The sequence below is a fragment of the Asparagus officinalis genome, chromosome 2, assembly GCF_001876935.1.
Source record: "Asparagus officinalis chromosome 2, Aspof.V1, whole genome shotgun sequence".
Classification (NCBI taxonomy): domain Eukaryota; kingdom Viridiplantae; phylum Streptophyta; class Magnoliopsida; order Asparagales; family Asparagaceae; genus Asparagus; species Asparagus officinalis.
Window position 1 is genome coordinate 33,139,895 of NC_033795.1, and position 13,707 is coordinate 33,153,601.

Consider the following 13,707-nt stretch of genomic DNA (forward strand, 5'->3'; position numbering starts at 1 on the left):
CAACACTACACTGCACAACACATCACCACACATCACACCACAACACAACAACACCACCGCAAATCCTCCAACCTCACCCACCAACCAACAACACTCCCACTCGCCCTACCCCTCCCCCTCAACCACCACCACAACAAAATCCCCACTCCTCATCCTCAACCACGATTAGGGTTAGAGTTAGGGTTTGTGTGTAACAGTTTGTATTAGTGTGTATCAGTATGTATGATATCATCTAATTAAAAAAAAGCAAAGTATATATATTACCTGTGACGACAAAAACCGTCTCCTATATGCCTCCTGAGCCTCCTGAGGCAGAGTCGACATGAATTGTGTGAACTCCAATACGGTCTGCTCCCGGCGCCTCCGTTCTTCCTCTAGAGCCCGCTGATATGTTGTTTGATGTGACTGCCAATCTTCAAATGCTTTTAATCGTTGCTCCATCGAGTCTTGATATGAACTGCTTCCTGGTGTTCCTTGTGGTGCTGCAGACTCGTAGGTGCTACTAGACTCGTGCGGCCTCTGCTCGGATCCTCTCCACCGATATCTGTTCTTCCTACTAGGTCCAATGACCGTCTCGATGATAGAGTCCTCATCCTACCTACTTAGCCGGGCTGGAGTGTTAGAACAGACCTGAGACTGAGTCAATTGCTCCTGTACCTTGGCATGTAATTTCTCCTGCGATATATCAAAACAACCCGGGCAAGTCGACTTAATAAGGATGCATTGATATGAAATTGAATATATAAATGAACTGCTACTTACAGCCAGATTCTTATTCTTTGCTTTCTTCTCTTCATTGGCGTAATTCGGGCTCCAGGAAGTCAGAATACGATCTGTAAAATGTCTGAGATCTCCCCTTCCCTATTTTATTCAAATATATCATTAACCCATAACACATAAATTATACTCAACGTAAAAGCTAATATATTATATACCTCAAGCTCTAATTGATGATAATGCTGGCTGAATGTCCTGGAGCCCCCGTGATGCTCGTAACTGCGAGGCGCGTTGCGATTCCTCCTTGCTATTTCAGCTTGAGCCTGCAAAACAATGTCAATTCGAAACAATATAGAAATTCAAACAATAAATTAAAAATATATACTTCAATAATACCTGAATTTCAGTTGTGTCCCAGTAACTGTAAAGTGCAAAAAAATCTACTTCATCCACACGCGTGTCAAGATGCCAGTATCGCTCCCAATCTTCTGTTATTTGGACAAAATATTTTTTCTTTACCTCAAACCGCCATCTCTTGAACGATACATTGATTTGCCCGAAGCAGTACGTCCAGGCACAAATATTATCGTCAAGAAAGAAAAATCGCTTCAGCATATAAAGAAAAAGTAGATACAAATCAGTGTATTAAACATAATAATAAACTAATAACTAATAATGATGAAAATTAAAATAAATGACTCACACATATATATCTCCAACAAGCCACCAGCGCATCAATCCGCTGCGATTTCTACGTCAAAAATATGTTGAAGAAATCGTGTCTCCTGGCTAAAGCGGCAAGGAAATTGTTGAAAGCATTGGCAAAGGCCCCAACAGGCACTCCGTTTTCCCATCGGATCACAGCCCTCCGATTAATATCAAGGATGAGGTTCGATTCCTTAGTAGCATTGCGGTTGCGTCTAGGAGGTCGCTCGGTACCTGCGAAACAAAGAATCGAATGAAACAATGAATCAATCTATATTTGAGACAGAATCGTCATGGCCGACGCACCACCCAAGAATACTGGGGATGGCCCCACTAAAAATAACAACGCTGGGGGTAGACCCACCAGTGATGACAACACTGGGGGTGGCCGTATTATTCCTCTCGACGATTGTCCAAAACAGGATAGAGATCAGATAATAACTGATAAACTATAAAAATTTATTCATACCTTTCAGTTCGAGGCATCTACGCTTTGCTTGTTCATACCTTTGCTGTGCGATGGGGCGCATAGCATGATAAGAATCCCAATCATCCCTCACCTTGGCCGGACCGTGGACTCGCTGATCCGTAATAGAAACTGGCGGTAGTGCCGCAGCTTCTAAAGCTACGCTATACGGCTCAAATCTCCTCTCCTCCAATACATCTGTATGCGGTGGCGATGGTATCTCCGCATGCTGTGTAGGATCAGCCTGTGTCTCCACGTCATGTGGAGCATCTCCGCGTGATGTGTCTTGTGGCTGCGAGTCATGTGTAGCATCTCCTCCTCCTGTGTAGTAAATGTTAAAAAAATATTAGGCTCATGTTAATAGTTTATAGAAATGTACAAATATAACAAATAAATAAAAATACCTGACGTAGAGGCATGTGCGTCGCCTCCAGAATGTCTACCAAAAATTCTCTCAAGCGCTCTCTTACGTAATCCTCTCGTCATCTATACTTTGAAAACATAATGAATATCCAACAAAAGTATATAATGCAAATAATTAATAAAACAGCACATGGCAACAGAATCGCGTGTACATGATGTCCAGTTAAACAGATAATACAAAGGCAATAATGTAATACATGACACACCGTGTTACATGATAACCAGTCAAACAGATAATACAAAGGTAATAATATAATACATGACACATCGTGATACATGATAACCAGTCAAACAGATGATGTTGAGGCTCTACTCTGCGATCGTGTGCGGATAGCCTGTTACGCCTTGGCTCACATATAATCGCAGGTACATCAGGGCGCGCTAGTGCAATTTCATCGTCCAGATTATTATTTTGTGTCAATGAAAACTCCTCGGTTATTTCGTCGGCCAAGATAACCTCCTCATCGTGATCTTCGTCAGACACGACTTCATGAATGTAGGCTCTAGGTGGATTCTTAAGGATAACCCATTCGTCATTTTTCATTATATCTTTGACATAAAAGCACTGTTTGGCGTGAGTAGCTAACATGTATTTTTCAGACTGATATATTTCCTTGTTAAGATTAACGATTGTGTAACCGTAGTCATCCTTCGCCTTTTTCTGTTCACACCAACGAACCTTAAACATCACATGACTGACTTCCTTATTAATCCCATAGAAAATCTCCACGATGTCTTCTACCTGACCGTAGCAATAGATTTCCCCCTGTATCGGATTTAGATCTTTTGCACTAGCGTATGACAGTTGCGAGAAGGAGCAGAACACACCGCTGTTTTGCGTTTGTCGTCTCTCTTCGAGACCGACGATGTTAAACCTAAAGCCGTTGACACAGTAGCCTCCATAATGCTTAACCACATTAGAAGGACCTCTGGCATATAAACAAACTTTCTCAGACAGGTTAATCCCATTCGTAATCCGTTTGTCAACCTTAAGAAAAGAAGCAAATAGTTTACATATCTGTTGGCAGGCACATATATTTGATATACGAATCAGAAATGTAAAAAGATCTTACTTCACCCTTCAGCCATGCAGGGAATTGTCTAGAGTGTGTGTCCATAACTCTCTTATTTTTTGTTCTGCATTTAAGATTAGTCTGGACATGTCGGATGTGAAGCCTAGAAGCATTTATAACAGTTAAATAGAGATAATTATTGTGAGGTGATATAATCTGATTCAAACAGTTAAATACTTACGCCGCGTATATGTTAAATGTAGTATCATTGCTCAGGATATATGTGTGGGCTTGATCTAGCTCCATTCTGGGGAATCTAGTGTCCTCCCCACGATCACTGTAGAATGTACCGTCAATTATTCGTTGGGGATGGTTTAGCCTTGTCTATACGCCCCGCAAGTAACGAGAGATAAAATTCAAACTCTCGTTACTTATGTAGTTCTCTGCGATCGACCCTTCAGGACGTGCACGATTATGCATCAGTTGTTTCATGAAACCCTAATACCTACAAGCATATAGTTTCATGATTTGTGACATAATTGAACTGAGAAACATAATTTGACAAATATTAAATGAATATTATAATAATAAATACCTCTTCATGGGGTACATCCAGCGATATTGAACTGGTCCTGCGATGCGGGCTTCATATGCTAAATGTATATTGTGGACTCCCAAAATCTTTCTGTCCTCAATATGCACATTTGCTGAAATGTTTGAAGCATAACCATCCGGTGTCTTCACGGACTTTAGAAATAAACACATATTGTGGACCTCATCCTTCGACCTTGTCAGCATGTCGCAACGCAACCGGGAGAAGTTGATGTAATAGAATATGATGATCATGTGTCTTGAGTCCCAAAATCTTTCTGTCCTCAATATGCATATTTGCTGAAATGTTTGAAGCATAACCATCTGGTGTCTTCACGGACTTTAGAAATAAACACATATTGTGGACCTCATCCTTTGACAGTGTGACACGGGAGGGTGGGAGTTCAAACTTTCCGTCGCCCTTATCTATAGGTTGTAGTTCCGGACGAATGTTCAATTCTGCTAGGTCTCGACGTGCCCTTAAGTCATCTTTCGGTTTTTTCCCGTCCTGCAACAAAGTGTTCAAGAGATTCTCGCATATGTTCTTCTCGATGTGCATGACATCCAAGTTGTGACGTATTTTTAAACTTCTCCAATATGACAGCTGATAAAATATGCTGAATTTTGACCATCCATGCGAAAGTTCGGTGTCTTTTGAGACACGCCCATGCGACTGGACATTGCAAGGCTTATTTCCTTTCGATTTTCCCTTTCCCTTCCATTTTTGCTTCAATATTTTTCTCCTAACACCAAATAGATTTTCTTTGTTGAATCTTTTTTTCCAAATATTTTTCTAGGTAAAGGATGTAGAAGCTCAAATATTTTTTCTCCGGTCAACCTTGGTGGTGTCGGTCTACTTTCTGGATTGCCATCGAACTTTCCTACTAACTTTCTGAACTTGTGCCCTGTAGGCAACCATCTTCTGTGTTGCCAATAACAAAACTTACGGCTGTACTTCTGGAACTTTCCCTTACAGTCTGACATGCAAATCGGACAAGCAATCTGACCCTTCGTCGACCATCCAGACAGGTTAGCGTATGCCGGGAAGTCATTACTTGTCCACATGACCATTGCCCGCATACAGAAAGACTCCTTACCATAAGCATCATAAGTGCTGACACCTTTTTCCCAGAGAAGCTTCAGGTCGTCAATTAATGGTTGGAGGAAAACATCGATGTCATTTCCAGGAGAATATCTTCCAGGGATCAAAAGTGACAGTATCACGTACGGTTGCTTCATGCACATCGACGACGGCATGTTGTACGGTGTCAAACACTGGCCAGGTAGACCAAGCAAAGCTCATTAATCCAAACGGATTAAATCCGTCGCTAGCAAGCCCCAGCCTAATATTCCGAGACTCTTTACCGAAGTCGGGGTATATACGGTCAATGTGCTTCCATGCCTCACCGTCCGCAGGATGTCTTAGTTTCCCATCCTCTTTACGGTCGGTCGAGTGCCATCGCATATTCTCAGCCAACTCGGCAGACATATAAAACCGCTGCATTCTAGGAATAATTGGAAAATATCGGAGAACCTTCGCAGGGATTCTGTTCTGCTTATTGGATGCACTGCCTTCAGATGTGCTTGCAACTTCTCCTTTCCAACGTGATACATGACACGTCGGACATTCCTCCAGAGCTTCATTACCCTTATTGTACAAGATGCAGTCATTAGGTATCAACAATCTTGTGAGCTTCGTAATAGGTCGCGGGGATGCTTTTCTCGCCGCCTGGAATGACTTTCCTCATCAAATCTAATAACATCTCAAAATGTGTAACAGCCATCCCACTGAGTGTTTGGATATGAATAAGCCTCAGCATAAAAGAAAGCCTTGTGAACTCCTTACACCCCTCGTATAACGTTGACTCATTTTCTTCAACAAGTCTCATCAATCGATCTACATCTTGAAACATATCATTAGTGTTGACATCACTCACCGACGGCGCTGCAAGAATATCTTCTAACATATCAGTCGTGTCAACCATCGGATTGCTGACTTCAGTGAATTCTTTCTCTGATTGCATCACCAGGACGCCTTCACCGTGATGACTCCAAAATACATAAGAGCTATCAAATCCATTGATTGACAGATGAAAACTTACGTTACTCCTAGCGAGCATTTTACCGTTCCTGCAATTCTTACAAGGACAGAAAATCGACCTGCTTAGCGACCTTAGAGGATTTGTGTCAGAGTAGGCTAAGAAAGCTTCTATCCCATCCTTGTACCGGGTGTCTAGATGTCTTTGATCACGTGGTATGCTCATGAACGATTTGTCAGGAACACACCGCATCTATAATTTAAAAATTAATGGAAGTGAGCATATCCCGACATATATCATTTTAATTTAGGGATGTAAACGTGTGTTCAGAGGACCGCATGTGTGACCGGCTGTCAGAGGAAGGATTCTATCCCATTAAGTATGTAAACGTGACGTGTATATGTATTTACGTGTGTTCAAGTGTACTTTCAATTCGTCAAAATTTCGGCAGCACCTACCCACTGTTCTCCGAGTACACTATAGTGGGAAGGATATACTCATGCATATCCCTCCGCAATTTGTACACGGAGAAAAACGAGTAAGCGCTGTCGAAACTCTGACGAAAAGAAAGTACACAAGAACACAAGTAAATACATATACACGCCATGTTTACATACCTAACCCGTCCAAACTGGACAGATCCAATAAATATTTATATATAAGCCCCCTCTCACATACGCGTACAAAAAAGTTATCGGACCGAACAAGATGGTTTCGTATCCGCCAACGATCATGTACGCGTATGTGACAAGTAAATAAAGAGATTATATATAGTATTTATTGGACGGGGTATTCTACGGCTCGAAAATATGAGTGTACGGTGTGTGTAGTTTCTATGTAATTAATGATATAATAGTTACGCTAACCAATTATCGATCATCACCCTCCCCTAACCCTAACCCTAACCTTAACCCTCAAACTCACCCTCACCCCTCACCCTCACCCCCCCCTCGATCACCTAACCCTAACACTCACCCCCACCCTCACCTAACCCTAACCCTAACCCTTACCCGAACCCTCACCATCACCCCCACCCTCACTAACCCTCCTCTAATCCTAATCCTAACCCTAACCCTCACCTAACCCCAACCCTAACCCTCACCCTCACCTTCACCCTCCCCTAACCCTAACCCTACCCTTAACCCTCAAACTCACACCCACCCCTCACCCCTCACCCTCACCCCACCCTCGATCACCTAACCCTAACACGCACCCCCACCCTCACCTAACCCTAACCCTAACCCTAACCCTCACCATCACCCAGACCCTCACCTAACCCTCCTCTAACCCTAACCCTAACCCTATCCTTAACCCTCAAACTCACCCCACCCCTCACCCTCACCCCCACCCTAACCCTCACCTAACCCAAATCCTAACCCAAACCCTAACTCTAACCCTAACCCTCAACCTCACCCTTACCATCACCTAACGCCTCCTCTAACCCTAACCATAACCCTAACCCGTAACCCTATGCCTTAACCTCAACTCACACCCACCCTTCACCCCCTCTCACCCTCACCCACCCTCGAGATCACGCTAACGGCACTAACACTCACCCGGCCGACCGCTCACCTAACCGTAACCCCTAACCCTCACCATGCACGCCGCCCCCTGGCACCTAACCTCCTCTAACCCTAATGCCTAACCCAAACCCTAACCCTCGCCTAACCCTAACCCTAACCCTAATCGAACCCTAACCTCACCATCACCCCCACCGCTCACCCTCACCCTCACCATCACCCCACCCTCCCTACGCCCCCTAACAATTAATGCCTAACCTAAAACCTAAGCGCCTAACCCTAACGCCTCGCCTAACTAACCCTAACCCTAATCCTAATTAAAATTAATTTTTTAAAATTATAATTTCATCAATATGAACATTTTTATTAGGGTTTGGTTTTTTGGCATAAGTTTTTTTGTTTTACCAATTAAAACTATAATTATAAAAAATAATTTATAATTACAAAAATAACAAATTAATGCATCCTCTCCCCCCCCCTTCAATCTGCTCCTTCTCTCTCCGCTCTCTCTCGAGTCGCCGACGCCGCGGCCGACGAGAGAGAGGGAGAGAGAAGGAGAGATTGAGAGGGGGGAGAGAAAAGAGAAAGAGAGAGAGATTGAGGGGGATGAGAAAAATATATACCTTGAGAGAGAGGGGGAGAGATGGGCGGCGGCGCGGATGAACGGGCGGCGGGAAGTCGGACGCAGAGGGGGGATCGAACAGGCGGGGGGGGGGGGAAGGAGGAATGGGGGCGGGAATCGGGACTGGGGGGATCAGACTTGGGGGGGGGATCGAACAGCGGGGGGGGGGGGGGGAACCTAGGGGGTTAATAAATTCGGGCGCGGGCTGCCCAAAAAATTTGGGCGCCCGCGCGCCAAAAATTTTTGGCGCTTGTTAATTTTAGCGACGGAAATTCCGTCGGTAAAATTAATTTAGCCAAAAATTTCGTCATAATTTTTTTAGCAGACGGAATTTATTCCGTCGCGGGGTAAATGATGTTTTCTCATCGCTATAATTACATTAGCTACGGAAAAATAGCGACGGAAATTTTCGTCGCTATAACGTAGAATATAGCGACGAAAATTTCCGTCGCTATTTTTCCGTAGGTAAAACCACATTTTCCACTAGTGTTCTTTACACATGATTTGCAAAAGAATGATGAAATCGTTGTGCAGCAAATTCGATCGAGTGATAATCTGGCAGATTTATTCACCAAGGTATTGCCGACTGTAACTTTTGAGAAATTGGTAAAAAATATTGGAATGTGTCGGTTGAAAGATCTCAAATGATTTTGAGAAATTGGTAAAAAATATTGGAATGTGTCGGTTGAAAGATCTCAAATGATATTTGAATCAGGGGGAGAAACTAATAGTAAAAAATATTGGAATGTGTCGGTTGAAAGATCTCAAATGATATTTGAATCAGGGGGAGAAACTAATACACAAGAATAGTGTACTTTTTTTCCTTCACTAGGATTTTTTTCCCACTTGGTTTTTTTCTAGTAAGGTTTTAACGAAGCATATTCTTTGTGTAATGTTGGACATCCAATGGGGAGTGTTATGAAATAATGTGGATGTCCATTTAGTTTCCCAAGAAGTTGATAATCCCCTAGTACATTAATCTTCTTCCTAGAACAACACAATGCATGTTCTTGAAAGACTAAGTTCATGAATGAGTAATTAATATGATTCATGTATCATCATCTTAGTTTGTATATAAATAGAGGTATTCCTATCTCACTTTGAGATAACAATGAAGAACGAATGAAATAAAATTTCTCTCTAGCTACTTCTCGTCTACCTTTTTTTTCTCTACTTCATTAGTTTCATAACACTATGAATATACATGTAATTTTGAATCTCTTCATGATGCCACACATACACACATGTACATACATGCATACTCAATTTAATGAAGAAGAAAAATAAATAACGATAATTGCTCACCCATAATCTCCTCATATTCATAACTACCCTATTTATGTGTTACCTATCAATTCTCTATTTTTAATCACCGACCCGTAGTCTCTCTATTCCCCTTACTTCTACCCATTAAACTCCATCAACAACTTTTCAATTTGCCCACTGTCTCCGTTATGCACGTATTACCATGACTTTGTGGTAAAAGGGAACGTTAGGAGATTATGTGCCCATTTTACCGCCACGCTTGGGCCAGAGGCTATGAAAGATGTGGAGTTTACAGATGAGGGAGACCCAACATGAGAGAGGGGGTAATAAAACTTTTAATTTAGAGGTTTGGCATTTTCTTATTTTTCGGGAACTCTTGAAACCACTAAAATCTTCGTCTATTGGGATTGGCATGGATATTTTTTGAAGGGGGAAAAAATGAAATATTGTGTTGCCAAAATTTGATGGATATTAGGAGGAATCATAGATTTATATAGAGGGAAAAAAAACGGAGAAGGAATTAGAGTTCCGTGGTTCTGGATTGTAGCTGATTTCATGTTGGTGCATCGGATACGTAGCGTCTCACGACTTCATGTCTTTTTGCTAATATATTTACATATTCGGTTCTAATTTGGCAAGCTATTGTAATAAATTGTTCTATTTTTAGGCACGTGTTTGATGACGTCCTCTTCAATCATCAAAACTTTATTAACCAATGTTTTCTTTATAAATAATGTTAGGGGCACACTCCCTAACACATCACCAACCACACCCCCCTCTCTCATCGCTACAGTAAACCGAGCCCCACATGGGATTTTAAAATTTTTAAAATCTCATGTGGGGTCCGGTTTACTGTAGCGATGGGAGAGGGGGGTGTGGTTGGTGGTGTGGTAGGGGGTGTGCCCCTAACACCACTCTTTCTTTATATCTCATGAGGGTAATGCTTCATAGAAAAGCGATTGTCAAAGCATTCGTGCTTCATCTTTGTGACATACACTTGAGCTTTTGGTTCAAATCCTCCGAAGATCTGCATCGAAAAGTTTTAGAATCTATAAAATTTGCAGGAGTCTCCAAACTACTTCTTGAAATTGCGTATTTTGCAAAAGAATCCGCAAAATTACAAAATTCGAAAAGACTTCCAAAATTGCCTAGCATAAAAATTTGTAAGTATTTTATTTGAAAAATCATATGTGATTATGAAATGGGCAAATTTGCAAAATAGACCGTTTTTGGAAAAAAATTAGCGAAATAGACCGTTTTTGGAAAAAATTAGCAAAATAGACCGTTTTTTGGGAAAAGAGGTCGATTTTGAAAAATGGATCAGAAAATATACGAGACTACTAGTCCCGTATGTTTAAAGTTCACTAATTTTGTTTGTTAACAAAACGTACGGGACTAGTAGTCCCGTACGTTTTGACAGTAGCCAATTCCACTGCCCAGCAAATCCACGGGACTACTAGTCCCGTGGATTTCGCGAGCATTAAACCTGGTCTGCAATTTATACGGGACTACTAGTCGCGTATAATTACAGACTATATATACACCGAACCTAGGGCACATTTTCCCCTTCGTTTTTTTCTCTTGCCATCTCCCTCTCTCTCCCCCGAGCACCCACTTCCGATCCCCTCTCTCTCTCTCTCTCCTGAGCTCAACTCTAGATCTCCCCCTCTCTCTCTCCCGAGCTCTCATTCTCTCCCAAGCCGATCAAAGCTCTCATTCTCTCCCAAACCCGATCTCCATCTATCCCAAAACCCAACAATCCCTATCTCTCTCCCCCAAACCCAACTCACCTCTTCCTCCCTCAAATCTGACGCCGACGCCGTCGATTCTCTGCGAGGCCGAGGAGATCTGAGATTTAATCAAGGTACAAATTTTAATTTTTCCATAAATTTATATGTATTGTTTAGTTAATGTTGTATATCTAGAAGAAATATATGATTATGGTCTAGAAAAATCTCTGGAAAAAAATATAATTATTATATGATGAATTTTAATGCTTCAGTTAAAATGGCGAACGGAGTACCGATTATTTGCTTATTCAATGGAAATCTGAGTATTAGAATGAATAATATGTCTATATACGATGGAGAGTTGCTCAGCTTGGTATTCAACAAATCATTATCGGCGGGCTTATAAGGAGAGTTTTCATCCTCCCGATGATACTCGCTATTGGCCGGAATTATATATACCGTACTTATTACCACCTAAGCACAAAAGACAAGCTGGACGACCAAAATCCGTACGCATTAGATCTACCATGGATCAAGGTCGTGAAGGAGTACCATGGATCTATCACGGGGACTGATAGGCATGTTTGGCGAAGAGTATGTGATAATTTGTTAGGAATATCTCCGGAATCCTTGCCTGGAGGGTATATTAGATTGAAGTGGCTTAAGGAGAGTTTTGGAAACCCGTTGCCACAAGATGCACCTGAAGTGATGATCCAACAGCATGCGAGAGCATATATTATGCACATGATCGGGACACTTCTTTTTCCCGATTCAAGTAAACATAAAGTCCATTTGAGGTAAGTAAACATTAAGTATTGATTTTTGCTCACTATTCTTAGTATACATGACTAACGTATTTGAACTCGCGCTAGGTGGTTACCACTTATCGAAGACTTCGACATGTGCGGGACATTATCCTGGGGTAGTGCTGTTTTAGCATACCTATATCGAGAAATGTCAAAGGTTGCTTTAATGCAGAATAAGGAGCTCAAGGGTTGTTTAACTTTGCTACAAGTTTGGGCATGGGAAAGATTGGTTTTGAAACCACGATTATGCGAGATCCGAGAGTTAGATGGACATATTCCACTAGGCTGCAGGTAAAAAGCGTCAAATTGAATCTCATTTGTATTTAATTTTAAATTTAACATTTTGAACAAAAACGTTTCTTGCAGATGGAATGTCACAAAAGCCTATGATGAGACCCCGGCTAGGCAATTAGATTTTTACAGAGGGGAGCTCGACCGGATGAAAATTTTTCAGGTATCGAATTTGAATTGAAGTACTCTATGATATCAATATATTTCAAAGAGATATTAACATTTGGATTTTTTTGCAGTTCGAGTGGCAGCCATACACCCCTCACCTACCTCGTCTACCGCTGATTTGTATGGAGGGCCACGGCATATGGAGGGCCAGAGTTCCTCTCGTTTGTTTCGAGATTGTGGAGATGCACGTACCCGATCGCGTGTTTAGACAGTTTGGACTCGCGCAACATGCTCCACAATATGTCGAAAAAATAGAGAGAAAGGCGACTAAAGGTGGACATCAGATTGACTGGAGGCGCACGCATCAATCATACATAGCTCGGTGGAATGATCGGCATCAACTTATTGTCGATCCGCTTTATCCTCCGATGGAAGAAGTTGATTACATTAAATGGTATTGGGGGATTACCAGACGTTGGATAATCACTCAAACTACGCCTCCAGTCGACGAAATCGAGATTCGCTCCCAACAATCCCGATATGTACCAAGAGGGGTAGATGAGCGACGATGGGTAAGTTAAATTGTCAAAATTATCATAGAATGTCAATCTCTTCTTAGCTTATGGTTTCTAATATCAATATTTTTATGTAATTGTAGATAGATGCTATGGATGACGTCGAGGGGCTTGCAAATGAGGGCATAGTTACCGCCACAGGAGATTCAGTACATGTATCGATATTGCATCGGATAGTGGCGAGAGTTCGTAAAGCTTTTCAACAAACTTATGAGGATCGACATGATGGTCGTGAGCAGGTGGATCTTGACGATACTCTATATGTACGCCGACGTAGGCGCGGTAGACCTTGCACGCACGACGATGAAGCCGGTCCGTCACAGCAAGCCGGTCCATCACAGCCCCACACACAACCGGAGAGCGAGCATATTCAAGCTCAAGTCGAAGGAGGACGCCGACGATCTCAATAAGTGCGAAGAGAGAGACGACGGGGAAGGGGTGGATTTTTTATTTGTTAGTTTTTCCACTAAGATATATATTGTCGTATGGATTTATTGACCTTGGATTTGTTTATCTTAAACTACATATTATCGTATGGGTCGACTTGAGACATTTTAATTTGTTTAGCTTAGACTGATATATATTATCGTATGGATTTGTGATGTGTATTTTTGTCGGATTTTGGATGTGATGTGTATTCCGTTGGATTTGTGTTGTGATGTTGTTGATTACGTCAGATTTGTGTGGTGACGTACTCTATGATGAGATTTGTGTTGTGATATTGTAAATGATAATTTTTCAAGGAGGCAAATACCTGGCAACTAGCCCCAACAATCATAACGAGGCAAATACCTGGCAACACGTATAGATGCAACATAATTTTTCAAGGATTCAA

General features: G+C 41.9%; 1 protein-coding gene across 1 annotated transcript; it reads left to right on the forward strand.

Moving 5' to 3' along the window:
* LOC109831035 (serine/threonine-protein phosphatase 7 long form homolog) lies at positions 11,519-13,282 on the forward strand. The gene is made up of 5 exons (XM_020398376.1): positions 11,519-11,889; positions 11,965-12,189; positions 12,265-12,352; positions 12,429-12,869; positions 12,956-13,282. Exons 1-5 carry the CDS (start codon positions 11,519-11,521, stop codon positions 13,280-13,282), a joined length of 1,452 nt encoding a protein of 483 aa, XP_020253965.1.